This window comes from Oncorhynchus tshawytscha, linkage group LG29 (genome assembly GCF_018296145.1).
Source record: "Oncorhynchus tshawytscha isolate Ot180627B linkage group LG29, Otsh_v2.0, whole genome shotgun sequence".
In the NCBI taxonomy this organism is placed as follows: domain Eukaryota; kingdom Metazoa; phylum Chordata; class Actinopteri; order Salmoniformes; family Salmonidae; genus Oncorhynchus; species Oncorhynchus tshawytscha.
This window is the reverse complement of record NC_056457.1, coordinates 3,127,732-3,149,910: the sequence shown is the minus strand read 5'-3', so window position 1 is coordinate 3,149,910 and position 22,179 is coordinate 3,127,732. Positions and strand designations below refer to the sequence as shown.

At 42.8% G+C, this 22,179-nt stretch overlaps 1 protein-coding gene across 1 annotated transcript in view; it reads left to right on the top strand.

The window, feature by feature from the left end:
• LOC112228034 (kinesin-1 heavy chain) overlaps nucleotides 1-20,921 on the top strand; it is a 51,191-nt gene extending 30,270 nt beyond the window's left edge. Inside the window, exons 6-25 of the mRNA XM_024393157.2 lie at nucleotides 1,460-1,515; nucleotides 3,575-3,662; nucleotides 4,159-4,283; nucleotides 6,731-6,835; nucleotides 7,280-7,425; nucleotides 8,286-8,434; nucleotides 8,788-8,978; nucleotides 9,399-9,467; nucleotides 13,188-13,394; nucleotides 13,709-13,852; nucleotides 14,100-14,288; nucleotides 14,512-14,629; nucleotides 14,861-14,916; nucleotides 15,197-15,306; nucleotides 15,436-15,537; nucleotides 15,734-15,866; nucleotides 16,391-16,495; nucleotides 16,784-17,000; nucleotides 18,267-18,396; nucleotides 18,821-20,921. Of these exons, the coding sequence (XP_024248925.1) occupies nucleotides 1,460-1,515; nucleotides 3,575-3,662; nucleotides 4,159-4,283; nucleotides 6,731-6,835; nucleotides 7,280-7,425; nucleotides 8,286-8,434; nucleotides 8,788-8,978; nucleotides 9,399-9,467; nucleotides 13,188-13,394; nucleotides 13,709-13,852; nucleotides 14,100-14,288; nucleotides 14,512-14,629; nucleotides 14,861-14,916; nucleotides 15,197-15,306; nucleotides 15,436-15,537; nucleotides 15,734-15,866; nucleotides 16,391-16,495; nucleotides 16,784-17,000; nucleotides 18,267-18,385 (2,429 nt within the window). The 3' untranslated portion in view covers nucleotides 18,386-18,396; nucleotides 18,821-20,921. The remainder of the gene's footprint in view (nucleotides 1-1,459; nucleotides 1,516-3,574; nucleotides 3,663-4,158; nucleotides 4,284-6,730; nucleotides 6,836-7,279; nucleotides 7,426-8,285; nucleotides 8,435-8,787; nucleotides 8,979-9,398; nucleotides 9,468-13,187; nucleotides 13,395-13,708; nucleotides 13,853-14,099; nucleotides 14,289-14,511; nucleotides 14,630-14,860; nucleotides 14,917-15,196; nucleotides 15,307-15,435; nucleotides 15,538-15,733; nucleotides 15,867-16,390; nucleotides 16,496-16,783; nucleotides 17,001-18,266; nucleotides 18,397-18,820) is intronic.
• The last annotated feature ends 1,258 nt before the right edge of the window (nucleotides 20,922-22,179 follow it).

Below are 22,179 nucleotides of genomic sequence, written 5' to 3'. Positions count from 1 at the left end.
TTGAGTGAATTGGAGGAGTACCTGTGGATGTATTTCAAGGCCTACCTTCAAACTCAGTGCTTGACATCATTGGAAAATCAAAAGAAATCAGCTAAGACCTGAGTGGAAAAAAATGGTAGACCTCCAAGTCTGGTTTATCCTTGGGAGCAATTTCCAAACGCCTGAAGGTACCACGTTCATCTGTACAAACAATAGTACACAAGTTTTGTGTACACGCGTTCTGTCTCCTAGAGATGAATGTACTTTGGTGCGAAAAGTGCAAATCAATCCCAGAACAACAGCAAAGGACCCTGTGAAGATGCTGGAGGAAATGGGTACAAAAGTATCTTTATCCACAGTAAAACGAGTCCAATATCGAGGTAACCTGAAAGGCCTCGCAGCAAGGAAGAAGCCACTGCTCCAAAACCGCCATAAAAAAGCTAGACTACTGTTTGCAACTGCACATGGGGACAAAGATCGTACTTTTTGGAGAAATGTCCTCTGGTCTGATGAAACAAATAGAACTGTTTGGCCCTATTGACCATTATGTTTGGAGGAAGAAGGGGGAAGCTTGCAAGCCGAAGAACACCATCCCAACTGTGAAGCATGGGGGTGGCAGCATCATGTTGTTGGGGTGCTTTGCTGCAGGAGGGACTGGTGCACTTCACAAAACAGATGGCATCATGAGGCAGGAAAATTATGTGGATATATTGAAGCGACATCAGTCAGGAAGTTAAAGCTTGGTCGCAAATGCGTCTTCCAAATGGACAGTGATCCAAGCATACTTCCAAAGTTGTGGCAAAATGGCTTAATAAGGACAACAAAGTCAAGCTATTGGAGTGGCCATCACAAAGCCCTGATGTCAATCCTATAGAAAATTTGTGGGCAGAACTGAAAAACTGTGTTAGAGCAAGGAGGCCTACAAACCTGACTCGGTTACACCAGCTCTGTCAGGAAGAATGAGTCAAAATTCACCCAACTTATTATGGGAAGCTTGTGGAAGGCTAACCAAAATGTTTGACCCAAGCAATTTAAACAATTTAAAGGCAATGCTACCAAATACTAATTGAGTGTATGTAAACTTCTGCCCAACTGGGAATGTGATGAAATAAATAAAAGCTGAAATAAATAATTCTCTCTCCTATTATTCCGACATTTCACATTCTTAACATAATGTGGTGATCCTAACTGACCTAAGACAGGGAATTTTTACTAGGATAAAATGTCAGGAATTGTGGTACACCTTAGCCAAATACTTTTAACCTCAGTTTATGTCAACTTACGACTTCAACTGTACTTCAATTGAGTTGTTTCTGTCTAGACAGTGTACTTATAACCTGCAGCATTCAGATGAAAATAATAAAATATTTAGTGGCTGCTTTGTGCTTTTAACCTGCTTGTTGACGATTCCTTGTTAATATTGTGATCAACATCATAAGTAATGTAATAATAATAAAATGTGTTTTTCCCCCCTCTGCAGTAACAAAGAACAACCTGTCTGTACATGAGGATAAAAACAGGGTGCCCTATGTCAAGGTAAGTCTCTTATTTATGGTCAAGTGAACCAAACACGTCAACAATGCATTCGGAAAATATTCAGACCCCTGACTTTTTCCTCTTTGTTACGTTACAGCCTTATTCTAAAATGTATTAAATTGTTTTGTTCCCTCATCAATCTACTCCCACACTATCCATAATGACAGAGCAAAAAAAACAGGTATTTAGAATTTTTTGTACATTTACATACGTTTTCACCCTTTGCTTAGTACTTTGTTCAAGCACATTTGGCAGCGATTTACCTACCTCGAGTCTTCTTGGGTATGATGCTACAAGCTTGGCACACCTGTATTTGGGGAGTTTCTCCCATTCTTCTCTGCAGATCCTCTCAGGCTCTGTCAGGTTGGATGTGGAGCGTTGCTGCACAGCTATTTTCAGGCCTGTCCAGGGATGTTAGATCGGGTTCAAGTCCGTGCTCTGGCTGGGCCACTCGACATGTCCCGAAACCACTCCTGCGGTGTCTCGGCTGTGTTCTTAGGGTCGTTGTCTTGTTGGAAGGTCAACCTTTGCCCCTGTCTGAGGTCCTGAGCACTCTGGAGCAGGTTTTCGTCAAGGATCTCTCTGTACTTTGCTTCATTCATCTTTGCTTCAACCTCAGTCTCCCAGTCCCTAACACTGAATAACATCCTGATGCTGCCACAACCATGCTTCACCGTAGGGATAGTACCAGGTATCTTCCAGACGTGACACTTGGCATTCAGGCAAAAGCTGTCAATCTTGGTTTCATTTGACTAGAGAATCTTGTTTCTTATGGTCTGAGAGTCTTTAGGTGCCTTTTGACAAACTCCAAGTGGGCTGTCATGTGCCTTTTTTTACTAAGGAGTGGCTTCCATCTGGCCACTCTACCATAAAGGCCTGATTTGGTGGAGTGCTGCAGAGATGGGAGAACCTTCCAGAAGGACAACTATCTCCACATAGGAAGTCTGGAGCTCTGACAGAGTGACCATCGGGTTTTTGGTCATCTCCCTGACCAAGGCCCTTCTCCCGCGATTGCGCATTTTGCCCGGGCGGCCAGCTCTAGGAAAAGTCTTGGTGGTACTTAACTTATTTCCTTTAATAACGATGAAGACCACTTGGGGACCTAAAGTACTGCAGCCATTTTTTTTGGTACCCTTCTCCAGATCCGTGCCTCGATACAATCCTGTCTGAGCTTTACGGGCAATTCCTTCGACCTCGTGTCTTGGTTTTTGCTCTATGAACTGGAACAATATATAGACGTGTGTGCGTGCCTTTCCAAATCCGGTCCAATGAATTGAATTTACCACATGTGGACTCCAATCAAGTTGTAGAAACATCTGAAGTAAAGTCAATGGAAACAGGATGCACCGGAGCTCAATTTCGAGTCTCATAGCAAAGGGTCTGAATAGTTATGTAAATAATAATATTTTTGTTTATATACATTTGCAAAAGTGTCTAAACATGTCACTGTTATTTTGGGGTATTGTGTATAGATTGATGAGGATAAATTAATGTAATCATTTTAGAATAAGGCTGTAACCTAATGTGGAAAAAGTCAAAGGGTCTGAATACTTTCCGAATGCACTGGTAAATGGTACCATAGATGGATCCATGAAACGGTTGGTTGGTCAGTTCCATAAGAACAGTAACTCAGTAAAATCTTTGAAATTGTTGCATGTTGCGTTTATATTTTTAATTCAGTGTATACGCTTTGTGCTAGTGCACATTAAGTGCATGAGAAAAACCACAGATTGTTTTACCAATGGTATAACTGTGTGTGCATAAGTATACATACTCTAATACAATTGTAGATGTGTGTGTCTTAAATGATTCCCTTTGGCGTGCACTACTTCTGGATTTGTGGACGCTGGTCAAAAGTAGTGCACTTTATATAGGAAATAGGACTACTTCGGATGCATCCTATTTGTGGGTTGGAGAAAGTCAAAGCACTATACAATACCGATATAACTTCCTGATTATCCGCAACTTTAATGTCAATGTTATCTAAGTTTTTCATCATAATCCTCTCTTTGTCTACCATGTTAAATCACAGTGGTTCCTTGGTTCCTTGTGTCCCCAGGGGTGTACCGAGCGCTTTGTTTGCAGCCCCGAGGAGGTCATGGATACTATTGACGAGGGCAAATCCAACCGACACGTGGCCGTCACAAGTGAGTCAGTCCAACACTGGGACCGTTTCAGTCCCGCCTGCTACTCATGGGTTCATTATGATCCTCAGCCTGCATCTCCTGATCTACCAAGCCACGTCCTAAATGACACCTTTTTCTCTTTATAGTGACTATTTTTGACCAGGGTCCATAGGGGTGTGGTCAAAAGTAATCCACTATTTAGTGAACAGGGTGCCATTTAGGATGCAATTACACAGCCATTACATAATTAGGACCAGGCGTTTTCCTGACCAGGAATCATGAAAATCTGTAGACACAAGTTAATATACACAGTAGTACTTGTACTAAGCTAGTTTTCTCTAGAAAATAAAACATTACTGAGCAGTCCTTTCATGACAATGATGCTAGCAATCAAAGATGTTCTTAATGTAGACTTTTATAAATACACATTAATTCATTAGATTCCTCACAGAATCATGGCCATCAAGTTCTTTGTTTCTGTTTGTTATATTGTGTTAACGTATGTGTGTTTTTATAGACATGAATGAGCACAGCTCCAGAAGTCACAGTATCTTCCAGATCAACGTGAAGCAGGAGAACACTGCTACAGAGCAGAAACTCAGCGGCAAGCTCTACCTTGTCGATCTGGCCGGTAGCGAAAAAGTATGTCTCCATCCTTTCTGTGTCTGCGTTTTGATCATTCACCATTTTCCAGAAGTGTGCAATTGCCCAATTCGGGCATGGATTTTTACAATGGTGTTAACTCAGTCCAGCCAGTGCTTATACCAATCCTTTTAAATGCATGACGAGGAGAGTGCAGGTGCACACTTGTGGAAAATGGGGATGGAGCATAAGCCTTTTCTTCCTCTGGTTCCTCCCTTTATCTCCATCTTGTGTTCAAGTTCAACACATTCACTTTTGCACAATGCCTGCTTTCTTCTACTGTAGATATGGCCTAGCAGGCAGCTATTGATCTGAACATTTGGTCATAACTAGCTAGTCTGCCACAACTAGCTAGTATCTCAAGCTGCCTGCCTCACAGTAGAGAAATAGGAGATCAGATCCTGTCCTATGAGCAGTTCTGGCTCGGAAACGGCTACTTTTGCCACATCTTTAGCATGAGGGTTGAATATTTTCCCGGTAATTTTACAAATGTTCCATCTTGAAAATAAGTAGTTTTACTCCTGTTTTTTCACACCAAAACCGGAGAGTTTGGAAAGTATTCAGACCCCTTGACTTTATCCACATTTTGTTACTTTACAGCCTTATTCTATAATTTAATAAATGGTTTTTTCCCTCATCAATCTACACACTACCCCATAATGACAAAGCGAAAACATTTTTTTCGTGTAAATTTATACTGAATGAAAAATGAAATACCTTTATTTATAAGTATTCAGACCCTTTGCTATGACACTCGAAATTGATCTCTGGTGCATCCTGTTTCCATTGATCATTCTTGATGTTTCTACAACTTGATTGGAGACCACCTGTGGTAAATTCAATTGATTGGACAGGATTTGGAAAGGCGCACACCTGTGTGTGTGTATATTTAAGGTTCCACAGTTGACAGTGCATGTCAGAGCAAAAACCAAGCCATGATGTTGAAGGAATTGTTCCTAGAGCTCTGAGACAGGAGGCACAGATCTGGGGAAGGGTACCAACACACTTCTGCAGCGTTGAAGGTCCCCAAGAACAGTGGCTTCCATCGTTCTTAAATGGACTATGTTTGGAACCATCAAGACTTTCCATAGAGCTGGCTGCCGGCCAAACTGAGCAATCGGGGAGAAGGGCCTTGGTCAGGGAGGTGACCAAGAACCCGATGGTCACTCTGACAGAGCTCCAGAATTCCTCTGTGGAGATTTGAGAAACTTCCAGAAAGACAACCGTCTCTGCAGCACTCTACCAATCATGGCTTTATGGTATAGTGTCTAGACGGAATACACTACTCAGTAAAAGGAACATGACAGCCTGCTTGGAGTTTGCCAAAAGGCACCCAAAGGACTCTCAAGACCATAAGAAACAATATTCTCTGGTCTGATGAAACAAAGATTGAACTCTTTGGCCTGAATACCAAGCGTCACGTCTGGAGAAGCGTGGTGGCAGCATCATGCTGTGGGGATGTTTTTCAGTGGCAGGGACTGGATGACTAGTCAGGATCGAAGGAAAGATGAACAGAGCAAAGTACAGAGATCCTTGATGAAAGCCTGCTCCAGAGCACTCAGACCCTTAGACTGGGGAAGAATTTCACCATCCAGCAGGACAACAACCCTAAGCACACAGCCAAGATAATGCAGGAGTAGCTTCGGGACATGTCTCTGAATGTCCTTGAGGGGCCCAGCCAGGTCCTGGACTTGAACCCCATCAAACATCTCTGGAGAGACTTGAAAATGGCTGTGCAGCGACCCTCCCCATCCAACCTGACAGAGCTTTAGAGGAACTGCAGAGAAGAATGGGAGAAACTCCCCGCATGAGCGTTGATTATTGATCATGCCGAGAGAAGACTGCAAGAAGAGAAGACTGTTTGCAACATTTAGGCATATCATTTAAGTTCCATTTCACGTCATGCTGTTTATATACAGTAATATACAGATATATACAGTTTATATATACATTTTATTATTTACTGGTGTCTCGCAGTTATTTGTCCCGGAAAAGTGTGTTGGGTGGTAAATCTCGATAACCGGGTGCCCACCATTCAACCCTATTTAGCACATATATGTTGTTACTCCTTACTCACACGACAATAGCAGTAATCTGATCATAATCCAAAGGATGGGACTAAACTCAAGCAAAGCCTTTCACATGCTTCGTTTCCCTTTTTTCGTTATCTTTTTTTGTTTCAAATTAATATCAATATTTGTAGTGTTCTGTATCTTTAAGATTTCTTTCTGAGTTAGATATGGAACCCAACCAAATGGCTCCCTTTTTCCTATATAATGCACTACTTTTCATAAGAATAGTGCACTAAATCAAGAATAGGGTGCCATTTGGGACAGATGCTGTTTCTTAGAATTTTGGGTGATGTAATGCCCTGTGATAGTCTTGTACCAGTGTTGTCATGAGGGCTTGTGTGTTGGATTGTGATCTCTTAAAAATTGTGTGTCTAGGTGGGTAAAACTGGAGCTGAGGGAGCGGTGCTGGAAGAAGCTAAAAACATCAACAAATCCCTGTCTGCGCTGGGCAACGTCATCTCTGCCCTTGCCGAAGGCTCGGTGAGATAACATAATACCACTCTGCTCCCTCTGGGCTGGGGAGAATGACTGTAAATGACACCCTATTCCCTAAATAGTGAACTTCTTCTTAACCAAACTCTGGTCAAAAGTAGTACACTTATATGGGAAATAGGGTGTCATTTGTGACGTAGTGTCAACAAACAGCTGTTCTAACAAAAGGGAGAATATCAGCATTTTTCTAATGAGGATATTTTCAAGTTCGGAACGAATGATAAAATATGGGAGGAATCAAAGGAGTGTCTCATGCACAAGTCATACACGCATATGTCTAAACACTTGTAATCTAGGTTTTCAGTACCTGTACACGGTGCAATTTACTCTTGTATTACAGAGTTCAGCCCAGGTTTTCAGTATTATTCTCCGGAACAAAGTGATGAGTGTTTTTAGATTGAAGCTCAAGTCCCTCTCCCCTCCTTTCTCCAGACCTATGTCCCTTACAGAGACAGTAAGATGACCCGTATCCTGCAGGACTCTCTGGGTGGCAACTGTAGGACCACCATGGTCATCTGTGCCTCGCCCTCTGCCTACAACGAGGCTGAGACAAAGTCCACACTGATGTTCGGACAGCGGTACGTACAGGACACTCTCAGCCCCTGGACTGTAAACGACCCACAACCAGTCTCAGCCCCTGTACTTAACCCACTAATATATAGTTTTCTCAACCTGGGATCCCCAATCACCTTTAGCTCTGTACCCCTTAACCGATTGCAACTACTAGACCTATGTTTAGCCAACATTTTATTCATCTTCCCAATAATCCTTTTCGAATAGTCCTCATACCCCCAGGGGTACTAGTAACCCTAGATTGAGAACCACTGCTGTATATGACCAAGAACCACCATTGGGTTGTAAGTTTTGTAAATGGCAATTGAATGTTGGTACATTGTTAGCAATGGTTGTTATGGTCAGAATATGCTACAGTCTACACACAGTTTATGCTTTATAGGAGGGGTGGTTGTTTTTGCAACAAAACCGATGCGTGTGCAACTATGGGGTAAAACAGATGGGGTTGGCTTGGATTGTTGAAATATAAACTATTTTGTCCACAGTTTTTATTGAAAACATAAATACATTGGCATAATGAGCACATGTCTCTCAAACACATAATTAAAGTGAATTTTAGCCATATTAGAGTAGATAACATCAGATGTCAGTAGGTAACATCAGACATGGTTTCAAGAACAAGACGAAACTAGCTGAAACAAGCCACCTACAATTCCCCACATGGCAGCTTCTTGTCATTGTTGCTAGCTTTCTGGCCATCCAGAATCATAATACACGGACTTCCGCCCCATTTGAATTGCACGTATTGTTTTCTTGATGTCAGCTAATCCGCTTTATGGGTGGTTGCCAGTGCCACACCCACTCTCAAAGGTGACACTTTGTTTTGTGACATCAGAAAGTTAACTGTTGTGTATGTGTGTGACAGAGCTAAGACCATTAAGAACACAGTGTGTCTGAATGTGGAGTTGACGGCAGAACAGTGGAAGAAAAAGTATGAAAGAGAGAAGGCGAAGAACACAACCCTGAGGGGCACCGTCACCTGGCTGGAGAACGAACTCAACCGCTGGAGAAATGGTATGATAGGAAAAAATATGGAAACCATAAATTGATATTTAGTTCATGTTCAAAGATGACTGATAATTCCATGAATCACGCTCATGTCCGTATTTTAGGATTGAACAGGGTTGTAATTCATTAGTGTACTGCACACCGTAGCAAAAGTTTTGCAATGTAAACCGTGTTTAGAGTAAACTGTTTCCGTTGCAAAATAGTTTGCTACGGTGTGCACTAATGACGACAAACCAGGAAATAGTCTACATGTTGCATAGATACCACAGAAGTTTACTTTTGTTTCTAACCCTATCTGTCTCCATCCTCTCCATGGCTCCCTCCCTTCCTCTTTCCCTCCCTCTGTGCTGCCCCTATAGGTGAGAGTGTGCCGGTGGAGGAGCAGTTTGACAAGGAGAAGGCTAACGCTGAGGTCCAGGCTCTAGACAACGTGGTGAACAATGAGAAGATGGCCCCCTCACCCAACATTCCAGGGGTTAAACTGACCGACGCAGAGAAGGAAAAGTGTGAGGCTGAGCTGTCTAAACTCTACAAGCAGCTGGATGATAAGGTGAGGTAGCAGAGCCACATGGCAACTTGCTAGATTCGATCTAGACAGTGACCTTGTACACTGAGGTGCCAGAAAGATTTCCATGAGGTAGTCATTTAAAGGTAGATTCAGTGCGATGACATTGATGCACAATTTCCGCAGGAACTAAGAGCGTTGAAGTGCAAGGCTCAACTTCTCTGCTGTTTTGTTTCCTTAGCTACCACGTTGTAGCAGCGATAAGCGAACCTGTGCACATGCGCAGATACTCTGTGTGAGAGCGAAGTCTTGCATCGTGCTTGTTGCAATATCTGTGGTCCTGCTCGTGGCAACGCCATAATGCTGAGTGGCATTTAATATGTTTAAAATGTTTTGCTGATGATTTGAGACGAGAACACTTTGGTATTAACACCCCCCCCCCTCTATCTCTCTTCTCTCCATCAGGATGATGAGATCAACCAGCAGAGCCAGCTGGCAGAGAAACTAAAGCAGCAGATGCTGGACCAGGAAGAGGTGAGACCCCTTGCTACCACAAACGCATATACGCACGCCGCGTCCCTCCAGCCCTCCTGCTCTGTTAACAATGCCGTCAGTCTGCCTGTACAGGCCCGTCTGAAGACTGTTAGCTGACGGTTAGCCCGGACACAGCAGGGTTAAAGAGGCATCACTCAGCCTGGGTAGAATCTAACACTCATCTCAGCATTCGGTAGGCTGGATTTTAATTACAGATGAATATTTTGAGTAGGGAATTAATAACAGGCGTGGGTCTTGTTCAGTAGGGCACAAAATAGCATAATGTTCTGCAATTGAAAGTACCTCCCACCTACCTGTTTCAAAAGTTTTCTCCCTACTGAACACAATCGCAGGTTAGCTTTTAACAAGCGAGAGCTTCACCTTTCCCCCCTCATTAGGCTTTTACAAAGCCAGAGAAGAAACCATATCAATCAATTACTTAGGCAAAGTGGGGATATTTGATTGTTTACATACTACTGATTTTCCTGTAACCCTGACCTGATGCGCCCACTTTAGTTTTACGCTGGTGAAAGTTTAATGAACTTCCTCATCAGACTAAAGAGAGGATGTGGTAAGTTGGTCAGCCTGTAGTTCTCTTCAAAGGTACAGATTTAAATCAGATAGTGACCATGTCCCAAATGGCACCCTATTCTCTTTATAGTGCACTACTTTTGACCAGGACCCATAGCACAGGAGGCTGCTGAGGGGAGGATGGCTCATATTAATGGCCAGAACAAATGGACTCAAACAAATCAAATGTTATTTGTAACATGCGCCGAATACAACAGGTGTAGACCTTGCAGTGAAATGCTTACTTTACAAGCCCTTAACCAAGAATGCACTTCAATAAATAAAGTTAAAATATTTACTAAGTAAATTAAAGTAAAAAATGTTTTATTTTGTTACTTTTTATAAGGTTATATACCAGTACAAATTCAATGTGTTAGTCAAGGTATTATTAAGTATTAATTGTTCAGCAGTCTTATGGCTTGGGTGTAGAAGCTGTTAAGGAGCCTTTTGGACCTAGACTTGGCGCTCCGGCACAGCTTGCCGTGCGGTAGCAGAGAGAACGGTCTATGACTTGGGTGACTGGAGTCTAAGACAATTTTTTGGGGCCTTCCTCTGACACTCCCTAGTATATACAGTTGAAGTCAGAAGTTTACATACAGCTTAGCCAAATACATATAAACTCAGTTTTTCACATTTAATCCTTGTAAAAATGTCCCGTCTTAGGTCAGTTAGGATCACCACTTTATTTTAAGAATGTGAAATGTCAGAATAATATAGTGATATATTTCAGCTCTTATTTCTTTCATCAAATTCCCAGTGGGTCAGAAGTTTACATGCTACCAAATACTAATTGAGTGTATTGCCTTTAAATTGTGTAATTTGGGTCAAACGTTTCCGGTAGCCTTCCACAAGCTTCCCACAATAATTTGGGTGAATTTTGGCCCATTCCTCCTGACAGAGCTGGTGTAACGGTGTCCGGTTTGTAGGCCTCCTTGCTCACACGCTTTTTCAGTTCTGCCCACAAATTTTCCATAGGATTGATGTCGGGGCTTTGTGATGGCCACTCCAATACCTTGACTTTGTTGTCCTTAAGTCATTTTGTCATGCTTTGGTCATTGTCCATTTGGAGGACCCATTTGCGATCAAGCTTTAACTTCCTGACTGATGTCTTGAGATATATCCACATAATTTTCCTACCTCATGATGCCATCTATTTTGTGAAGTGCACCATTCCCTCCTGCAGCAAAGCACCCTCACAACATGATGCTGCCACTCCCATGCTTCACGGTTGGGATGGTGTTCTTCAGCTTTCAAGCCTCCCCCTTTTTCCTCCAAACATAACAATGGTCATTATGGCCAAACAGTTCTATTTTTTTTTCATCAGACCAGAGGACATTTCTCCATGTGCAGTTGCAAACCGTAGTCTGGCTTTTTTATGGCGGTTTTGGAGCAGTGGCTACTTCCTTGCTGAGCAGCCTTTAAGGTTATGTCAATTATAGGACTCGTTTTACTGTGGATATAGATACTTTTGTACCTGTTTCCTCCATCAACTTTGCTGTTCTGGGATTGATTTGCACTTTTCACACCAATATGTTCATCTCTAGGAGACAGAACGGGTCTCCTTCCTGAGCGGTATGACGGCTGAGCGGTATGACGGCGGTATGACGGCTGTCCCATGGTTTTTATACTTGCAGTTGCCATAGCAGGCAGTGATATTACCGTTCAGGATGCCCTCGGTGGTGTAGCTGTAGAAGCTTTTGAGGATCTGAGGACCCATGCCAAATATTGGGGGGGTGTTTGCCCTGCCCTGCCCTTTTCACAACTATCTTGATGTGTTTGGACCATGATAGTTTGTTGGTGATTTGGACACAGGGAACTTTAAAACTCTCAACCTGCTCCACTACATACCGTCAATATTAATGGGGGCCTGTTCGGCCCTCCTTTTCCTGTAGTCCACGATCAACTTCTTTGTCTTGCTCACACTGCCAGGACTCATCGTTTTCGGTGATCAGGCCTACCACTGTGGTCGAGAGCAAACTTAATGATGGTTTTGGAGTTGTGCTTGGCCATGCAGTCGTGGGTGAACATGGAGTACAGGAGTGGACTGAGCACACACCCTTGAAGGGGCCCCAGTGTTGAGGGTCAGCGTGGCAGATGTGGTGTTGCCTACCCTTACCACTTGGGGGCTGCCCATCAGGAAGTCCAGGATCCAGTTGCAGAGGGATGTGTTTACTCCCAGGGTCCTTAGCTTAGTGATGAGCTTTGTAGGCACTATGGTTTTGAGCGCTGAGCTGTTGTCAATGTACAGCATTCTAACCAAGGTGTTTGTCCAGGTGGGAAAGGGGAGTGTGATTGAGATTGCGTCATCTGTGGATCTGTTGGGGCGGTATGTGAATTAGAGTGGGTCTAGCATTTTAAAAATCTGACATGTTGGCTAGATTCACAACGAGTGTAGCTTTAATTGAGTACCCTGCATGTGTGTTTTCATGGAAGTTTGAGTTTTATCGAGTACGATTAGCATTTGGCGTTGCGCATTTCCGCAGATTATTGGCCAGGAGAGACGCTAGCGTCTCTCTAGCCTTAAGAGGTTATTAAAGGGCTTGCTCACGTCGTCTACGGCGAGCATGATCACACAGTTGTCCGGAAACCATTTGTTTGGCGTATTTGACATCATTCCACCCATTCTGCTCCAACCATTACCATGAGCCCGTCCTCCCTGATTAAGGTGCCACCTACCTCCTGTGGGCCCATAGGGCTCATAGGTCCGAAGTAGTGCATTATTTAGGGAATAGGGTACCATTTAGGACTCATCCACTGTGACGACGTGATTCAGATGCTTAGAGACTAGTATGAGGTTATCGCCAACACTCAGGGTTTTGGCTCTAGCTAGCTCACATAGATAAGATGGAGATGAGAGAAGAGGTGTCCTGGGATAGCTGCGATACATTTAATTTTAAAGCAGCAATCTGCAGTTGCTACATCTGTTTTTGAAATTTAAATGTATTGATATATAGCCATTCAATCTTGAAAAATATAATTTATACATGCTTAGTTTTACTCTTACCCCATCAGAACCCAAACAAAGTTTTTTATTCCTTTGTTTGTAAACAATGTGAAGGTGAATAATTACATTTTTAGAACTATACATATTCTTGAATGGTCAGTCCTTGTATCCATAGCTCTGTCTTTGAATTTGTGTTCCTTCTCCAGCTGCTGGCCTCATCACGTCGCGACCACGACAACCTGCAGGTAGAGCTGAACCGTCTACAGTCCGAAAATGAGGCGTCTAAGGAGGAGGTGAAGGAGGTGCTACAGGCCCTGGAGGAGCTGGCTGTTAACTATGACCAGAAGAGCCAGGAGGTGGAGGACAAGACTAAGGAGTTTGAGGCTCTCAGCGAGGAGCTTAATCAGAAATCGGTGAGAAAAAAGCCATTTTCCAATAGGTCTACCTTTTTAAAAATGTCTTTCCTTCCTCTCTACCTTCAACCAGAAATTGGCGAGAGGAGAACAAGTAATTCATAATCTAAACTCACCAACAGATTTTAGGAATGTGAAATCCTATGATGTACTTATGTCGTATGCCAACTACTGACACTAGGTAAGAAAGCCTGCTGGTTTTCACTGATTTGCTGTTCACTCAGCTAGTGTTCCAGGTGTAAATCAGTCCAGGATTAGAAAGGGAGGATGAACCAAAAGTGTCTGGAACTGAACTTGTCCTTTGTCGTCCTCAGAGTATCCTGGTGTCCATTGACTCTGAGCTGCAGAAGCTGAAGGAGATGACCAACCACCAGAAGAAGAGGGTCACTGAGATGATGTCATCGCTGCTCAAAGATCTGGCTGAGATCGGCATCGCTGTGGGCAGCAATGACATCAAGGTAGCATCATCATTCCTCGCCATGCCAGCCAATCGTGGAAGGGAAGCCCAGTATTGGGGTACTTTTTGGGGAATCCTGAAGAGTGGAAGTTTGTGGCTCGTGTACTGTACATACCAATTAACCTCATCCCAAACATTAGTAACTTCATCCTTAACTATGCTTTGGGTACACTATCTGATGCATGTCTTTTACGCAATGACATTTGAGTCTTACATTTGTACCTTTACACCCCACCCCCCTTCTCCAGCAACAAGAGGGCAGTGGTCTGATAGACGAGGAGTTCACGGTGGCACGTCTGTACATCAGTAAGATGAAGTCGGAGGTGAAGACCATGGTGAAACGCAGCAAGCAGCTGGAGAGCACTCAGGCCGAGAGCAACGAGAAGATGGACGAGAACGAGAAGGAGCTGGCCTCCTGTCAGCTACGCATCTCGCAGGTAAGCATCGTCACCTTGGATAGAGGGCTTGAGAGAAGGTGTCATGGGGTGGCTGTCGTTCAAATCAAAATGTAGTCACTTCTCTTGGTCGATTTTTATTTCAATTCAGTGAATTAAAAGCAATGAGGAACATTGGGATCCGGATTACAGTTTACTATTTGAATTAAATGGAATCGACTCCAACCCTGGTTCAATGCATTGCTCCATTTTAATTCCCCCTCAGCACGAGGCTAAGATCAAGTCCCTGACAGAGTACCTTCAGAACGTGGAGCAGAAGAAAAGACAGCTGGAAGAGAACGTAGACTCTTTGAATGAGGAACTAGTCAAGATCAGCGCTCAGGGTGACTACAACATTTTTATTTATCCTATTCAAACAGGAAGATCCCATCCCTCTTTTGCTTCGAAGACCTTTCCCCAACAAGGCACATCACACATTCCTTATTGAAATGTGTATTTTGATATGTTATTTCTACAAAACCATGGACACATTTGACACCTAGCTTTTCAACAGTCTTCCATCATCTACTGGTGAAAAGGTTGCTGACACCCATCTCATGTTTCTCCCCTTGCAGAGAAAGTTCAGGCTATGGAGAAGGAAAATGAGGTCCAAACTGCCACCGAAGTCAAGGTATGACCAACAGTGGATTTCTCCGGACAGGCTATTCTTTCAAATCTTGATAACCGATCATTTCGATTATATAAACTTTTTGTGTTGGTTATCATTTGTATATTTGTGAAAAATATTCTCCATTATTATATGTTTGATTCCTGTATGTGCCAAATACACTCATTATATATCTTTGTTAACGTTGACATCTATAAAAGTTTCTGCTTAAAATACCATATTTTGTGTTGGCACTCCTTTCTAATGTATTTGTTGGTAACTAGTTGTATGTGTTTGTTGCTAGGAGGCGGTTGAGCATCAGATCCAGTCTCACCGTGAGGCCCATCAGAAACAGATCAGCAGCCTGAGAGATGAGCTGGACAACAAGGAGAAACTCATCACTGAGCTCCAGGAGTATGGGAACACATAACACACACACAATTCCATGAGGCCCATCACACGCACGACATATGCAACAACTATTTGTTAGTTAGTTGCTGGCTCTGTCTCACTATCTCTATTTGTCTCTCTCTCTCTCTCCAGTCTGAACCAGAAGATCATGCTGGAACAGGAGCGTCTGCGGGTGGAGCACGAGAAACTTAAATCCACCGACCAGGACAAGAGCCGCAAGCTGCACGAGCTCACGTACGTAACCACCCATCCAGATGCCTTACCCAGTTGCCATCGTACGTACACCATCTAGATTCACACACTATCATTTGTTCTTAAATGATTAGCCCGGATAAATTGGAATAAACTAATCACCAATGTCTGCAAGCATATGAAAAGCTGTGATGTGGCAATGCAGAATCACTGATCTGGTTGTGTGTGTGTTTTACAGGGTGATGCAGGACAGGAGAGAGCAGGCCAGACAAGACCTGAAGGGACTGGAGGAGACTGTGGCTAAGGAGCTCCAGACTCTCCACAACCTCAGAAAACTGTTTGTTCAGGACCTGGCTACCAGAGTCAAGAAGGTACAACAGTGTTCGCTTTTAACTTGAAGAGCGAGAGCTGCAGGCCCCCCCCCAGTGAACAACCACAGTATAGCCTCCACATGGTTAGAAGTATAATTTTGATATGATGGATGGTCAGTCCTTGTATCCATAGCGTGGTCTATGAATTTTAAAGTGGTTCCATTTCTCCAGCCCTATCCTTAGCTTTTTAACAAAACAGTGGCGGGGTATGCTTTTATTGTTTGAAATGCAGATTTCTCCTTTAAGTCATACCCCGTCTCTTATCAGCTCTGTTGCATCACAAATATGATTTTTTTCCCCTGCGCTTGTTGTTTTCATACCACAATTCCGCATTGAAAGTGTATGGGTCCGTGAAAAGCACAATTTGGTATGTTAATTACTGTTTCTCAATGGTTATTTAAAACTCAAACTTGGCTTTAATGGTGCCTTTCACTGAAAATTTGAGTGTTTGTGTGTGTCGTAAATGCAGAGCGAATGACAAGTGTAATAAAAGGAAATGTTCTGTAATAATGTGTTTTCTGCAGAGCGCTGAGATGGACTCAGATGATACAGGGGGCAGTGCTGCTCAGAAACAGAAGATCTCCTTTCTGGAGAACAACCTGGAACAGCTTACAAAGGTCCACAAACAGGTAAACAAACACACTTTAATACACATGTTGTTAGTGCTCCCATGGCAGAGAAGTATCCTGCTGTGATTGAATGGTGTGGTTTACTAAAGTCAGTAAGCCAGTACAGACCACAGCCCTTTTAATGTAATAGAAGACAGACATGCCAAATTATTCCCAAGATACATGTACTCTTCTGTCAATACAAATATTCTTCACAAATTGAAAAGATACAAGGGACAACTAATGTGACTGAAAGAATTAATTAGTTACGGCATCTCGCTCTCTCTCCTCTTGTTCTTCTTCCTCTAGCTGGTGCGTGATAATGCAGACCTGCGCTGTGAGCTTCCTAAACTGGAGAAGCGTCTGCGTGCTACGGCTGAGCGGGTCAAGGCCCTGGAGTCGGCCCTGAAGGAGGCCAAAGAGAACGCCGCACGCGACCGCAAACGCTACCAGCAGGAGGTGGACCGCATCAAAGAGGCCGTCAGGGCCAAGAACATGGCCAGGAGGGGCCACTCTGCTCAGATAGGTGAGGAACATACACATATGCATGCATAAAATCACACACATGAATTCGCACACACAACTACATATACGAAAGTATGTGGCCACCCATTCAAATTAGTGTATTTGGCTATTTACGGTGAAATACACATTTGAAGACTGACTGTTTCCGTCACATTAGTGTTTCACCCTGTAAAACACACACACACACAACCAGATCAGTGATTCCCCGTTGCGGGTGTATAAAATTGAGCACACAGCCATGCAGTCTCCATGGCTAGAAGTGAAGTGGAAATGGAAATGTCTTGGGGCAACAACGGCTCATCCATGAAGTGGTAGACCACACAAGCTCACAGAACGGGAACGCAGAGTGCTGGAGCGCATAGCGCTTAGTAATCGTCTGTCCTCGGTTGCAACACTCGCTACCGAGATCTAAACTGCCTCTGGAAACAACATCAGCACAATAACTGTTTGTTGGGACATGGGTTTCCATGTCTGAGCAGCCGCACAAGCCTAACATCACCATGCGCAATGCCAAGCGTCGGCTGGAGTGGTGTAAAGCTTGCCGCCATTAGACTCTGGAGCAGTGGAAACACGTTCTCTGGAGTGATGAATCACGGTTCCTCATCTGGCAGTCTGACGGACAAATCTGGGTTTGGCGGATGCCAGGAGAATGCCCCACCTGCCCCAATGCATAATGCCAACTGTGAAGTTAGGTGGAGGAGGAATAATAGTCTGGGGCTGTTTTTCATAGTTGGGGCTAGTTTCAGTGAAGGGAAACCTTAACTCTACAGCATACAATGACATTCTAGGCGATTCTGGAACGCCGACTGCGAGCAAGGCCTAATCGCCCAAAATCAGTTCCCGACCTCACTAAATGCTCTTGTGGTTTGAATGGAAGCAAGTCCCCTCAGCAATATTCCATCATCTCGTGGAAAGCCTTCCCAGAAGAGTGGAGACTGTTATAGCAGCAAAGGGGTGACCAACTCCATATTAATGCCCATGATTTTGGAATGAGCTGTTTGTCGAGCTGGTGTCCACATACTTCTAGTCATGTAGTGTACATATTCACACACTGTTTTAAAGGTTAAATGCTAGCTTTTTATTCAGAGAAATCTGTCCTCTGTTTTGCCTGATATAATCTAGGACTGATGCTTTTATTGTTCTGTAATACTGGTACATGTAAATGCATAACATTTGTACATTTGGTAATTTAGCAGACGCTAAATAATGACGCCATTAGTGTTCCTTTGATGGTATGTAACCAGTGCTGTGCCTCTGACCTCCCCAGCCAAACCCATTCGGCCTGGCCAGCCCCCTGTGGCGTCTCCCACCCACCCCAATGTCAACCGAACAGGGTTCTTCAACAGCCAGCCCACCGGCATCAGAGGAGGAGGGGCCAAGCAATGAGTGGATAAGAAGTAAGTCAAGGGCCTTTTCTCAATTGCATACTCCTCTCGCCTCCATCTCAAAACCCATTGGAAGAGAAGGTCAAAGGCGAGGGACCACTGGCTTTCTCATCCAATAGGTTTTGAAAAGGAGGCAAGGAGAGAGGACGCGAAGAGTTTTCAATTGAGATTCTTCCAAGGCCTCTGTGTACTGAGCCAACCTAATGCGTTTCAGGGAGTTCTGTTCGGACTGGAGAAAACATTTTGAAACCGGAAGGCACTGTCTGAATGTGTCCAATAAGGACACAGATATCAATTTTCTGTTGCAAAACGTTTTTACTTCGGTGTGCCCTACTGAACATGACCCTGTTTTATAGACAAGCCAGAGATGGCAGCAGAGCTCACATTTAGTAATTATTTTTCTCCACTTATTTTGTCTTCTGTCTCTTTCCGTCAGCTTCTGAAGAAGATAAACATAATCACAGTCAGATGAAGATACAAAGATCACCCACAGGAGCTGGCATTCCACTTGACAGAACTGTCACATGGGACAATTCTTCCAGTATCAACGTTTATTTATATATGTATAAGATATATATATATATATGTAAGAAATAGACACAGGCTGTACAGTTCTTTTTCATTATTTTTGTTTTCATGAATGAATGAACTTGGTTTCCTTACAAAACAAAAGAGAACACGGACAGAGAACAAACAAAATAAAATAAATGGTGCAATCTTGGCGCCTGGCGAAATGAACATGTAATTAATCATGCGTAGCTCTTCCATTTTATCTATCGCACAGCAGTTTGTCCATTAATGTCCTAAAAAATTTGAGTCTGCATTGTGCCAAGTTTAAATATATGTCGTCGCAGGTTCTCTAAAAACAAATAAAACACTAAAAGGTTGGAATCCGTTGAGAAGCATCCTAGCCTGATTTTTATGTACAGTATATCATAAAAATATCCCTCCTGTCTAGATCAAAAAACTTATTTTAAAGGTGTAAAAACACACTACTAGCCTCTATTGTACAGTTAGAATGAGCACTGAACTGTTTTCTCTTCACTTGGACATTTGTTTCTTTTGGGGCTAAAATGCTGCAGTAGAGCACATCTTCAGGACCACGCACCAGTGATTGACAAAAAAAAGTGTCACCCTATTCCCTGTTTTATAGTGAACTAGTTTTGACCAGAGTCTAGTCAAAGGTAGTGCACTAAATGGGGAATAGGGTGCCATGTGAGTCGTCCAGTTTTTAAAGGACTGTGAAGAATGGCAGACAAATGCAAAAAAATGTAAATTTTGTCATGTATTAGAAAATTACGCTGCTTCAATATCATACCTATGTCCAAGATATCCAGTCAAATTTGATACACTGTATGATGAAATTATAATGGTCGAACTGCTAGGTTCCTTAGCTATGTATATCAATATTAGCATATGCAAGTGTCTTGTATGCCATTTGGGAAAAACTGCGAAAATGCCACACCTATCAATGAAGAGAAAAGAATATCAGTGGAAGGGTTGCTTCTTGGACCACAAAAATATGGTTCTAAATGGTTGACTGATCAGGTCTGATCATGAGTTCCTGATGCATTTCACAAGTTGATGATTTTTTGGCACTGTGCCAGCTATCCCTCCACTGCATCTATTAAATGAAAATGCTCTAGCTGGAAGATGACGTTTACACATGTCCTGCAATGAAATTAAAGAAATGGGATGACTTGATTTTCCATTGGTCTTTGTGGAATAGTTTGAGAGACAAGGGGCCATGAAATATTTACCTCCACACTTGAGTTCGACCAATCATGAGTTTATTGTTTATTTTGATGTGTGCAAATTTTGTTTCTGTGCCTACTGCCTATACATAGTTGATAGTTTGGGCATACATTGGATAGATTTTCTGTTTTTCCTTTATTTTTCAACTTTTTTCTTTGTCTGTGTGCCCAAATCTGTCAACATGAGTCACCGACTATTCAACAACCCAACTTTTTCATATTCTGACATAACACTGCACAGGCTAACGAGGCCGGGCTTGCTTGGGGTGGTGAATTCGGATATGTGGCTACACTCCAATGTCCAAAATACACTGCATTGCTTCATTCTAAGTAACCTTGTCTCCTCCTAATTTCGCATTGGGAGGAAGTGTCTAGTGAATGAGATTACATTCTAAGTGGTATGCTAATGCAGATATAGGAACAGAGCCTGTGTCTTATCCAAGTAGTCAGTCTTCATAACACCATCCTTCCTGTACTACAGTAGATGGATGCCGCCGATGAGTTATTTACTGCTGTGCTGGCTGTAGGTAGGGTATGAGGTTTAGACTATTTGTTTTTTACTTCCTAAATTGTTTTTTGTTTTGTTTACCATTGTTATTGAAAGTCTCCTGACTTTTGGTTTTTCATTTATCATTATCAGGATGTAATCTTTGAAGTTGAGATTTAACCTAAAGCACTTTTTAAATGTATCCTGGATTATAACTGTAACCTTCCCTTAAGGAGCTATTAAATGCCGTTTCTGTTCCTTTTCTGCAACAAAAATAATAAAACAAGTGAAGCATCGCTGGAGTTCTGTCTTTGGGTTGTAAATCAAATGATTGTCTGAACTCATGGGGTGTTTATTTATTTATTTATATATATATATATATATATACAGTGCCTTGCGAAAGTATTCAGCCCCCTTGAACTTTGCGACCTTTTGCCACATTTCAGGCTTCAAACAAACTGTATTTTTTTGTGAAGAATCAACAAGTGGGACACAATCATGAAGTGGAACGACATTTATTGGATATTTCAAACTTTTAACAAATCAAAAACGGAAAAATTGGGTGTGCAAAATGATTCAGCCCCCTTAAGTTAATACTTTGTAGCGCCACCGTTTGCTGCGATTACAGCTGTAAGTCGCTTGGTATGTCTCTATCAGTTTTGCACATCGAGAGACTGAAATTTTTTCCCATTCCTCCTTGCAAAACAGCTCGAGCTCAGTGAGGTTGGATGGAGAGCATTTGTGAACAGCAGTTTTCAGTTCTTTCCACAGATTCTCGATTGGATTCAGGTCTGGACTTTGACTTGGCCATTCTAACACCTGGATATGTTTATTTTTGAACCATTCCATTGTAGATTTTGCTTTATGTTTTGGATCATTGTCTTGTTGGAAGACAAATCTCCGTCCCAGTCTCAGGTCTTTTGCAGACTCCATCAGGTTTTCTTCCAGAATGGTCCTGTATTTGGCTCCATCCATCTTCCCATCAATTTTAACCATCTTCCCTGTCCCTGCTGAAGAAAAGCAGGCCCAAACCATGATGCTGCCACCACCATGTTTGACAGTGGGGATGGTGTGTTCAGGGTGATGAGCTGTGTTGCTTTTACGCCAAACATAACGTTTTGCATTGTTGCCAAAAGGTTCAATTTTGGTTTCATCTGACCAGAGCACCTTCTTCCACATGTTTGGTGTGTCTCCCAGGTGGCTTGTGGCAAACTTTAAACAACACGTTTTATGGATATCTTTAAGAAATGGCTTTCTTCTTGCCACTCTTCCATAAAGGCCAGATTTGTGCAATATACGACTGATTGTTGTCCTATGGACAGAGTCTCTCACCTCAGCTGTAGATCTCTACAGTTCATCCAGAGTGATCATGGGCCTCTTGGCTGCATCTCTGATCAGTCTTCTCCTTGTATGAGCTGAAAGTTTAGAGGGACGGCCAGGTCTTGGTAGATTTGCAGTGGTCTGATACTCCTTCCATTCAATATTATCGCTTGCACAGTGCTCCTTGGGATGTTTAAAGATTGGGAAATATTTTTGAATCCAAATCCGGCTTTA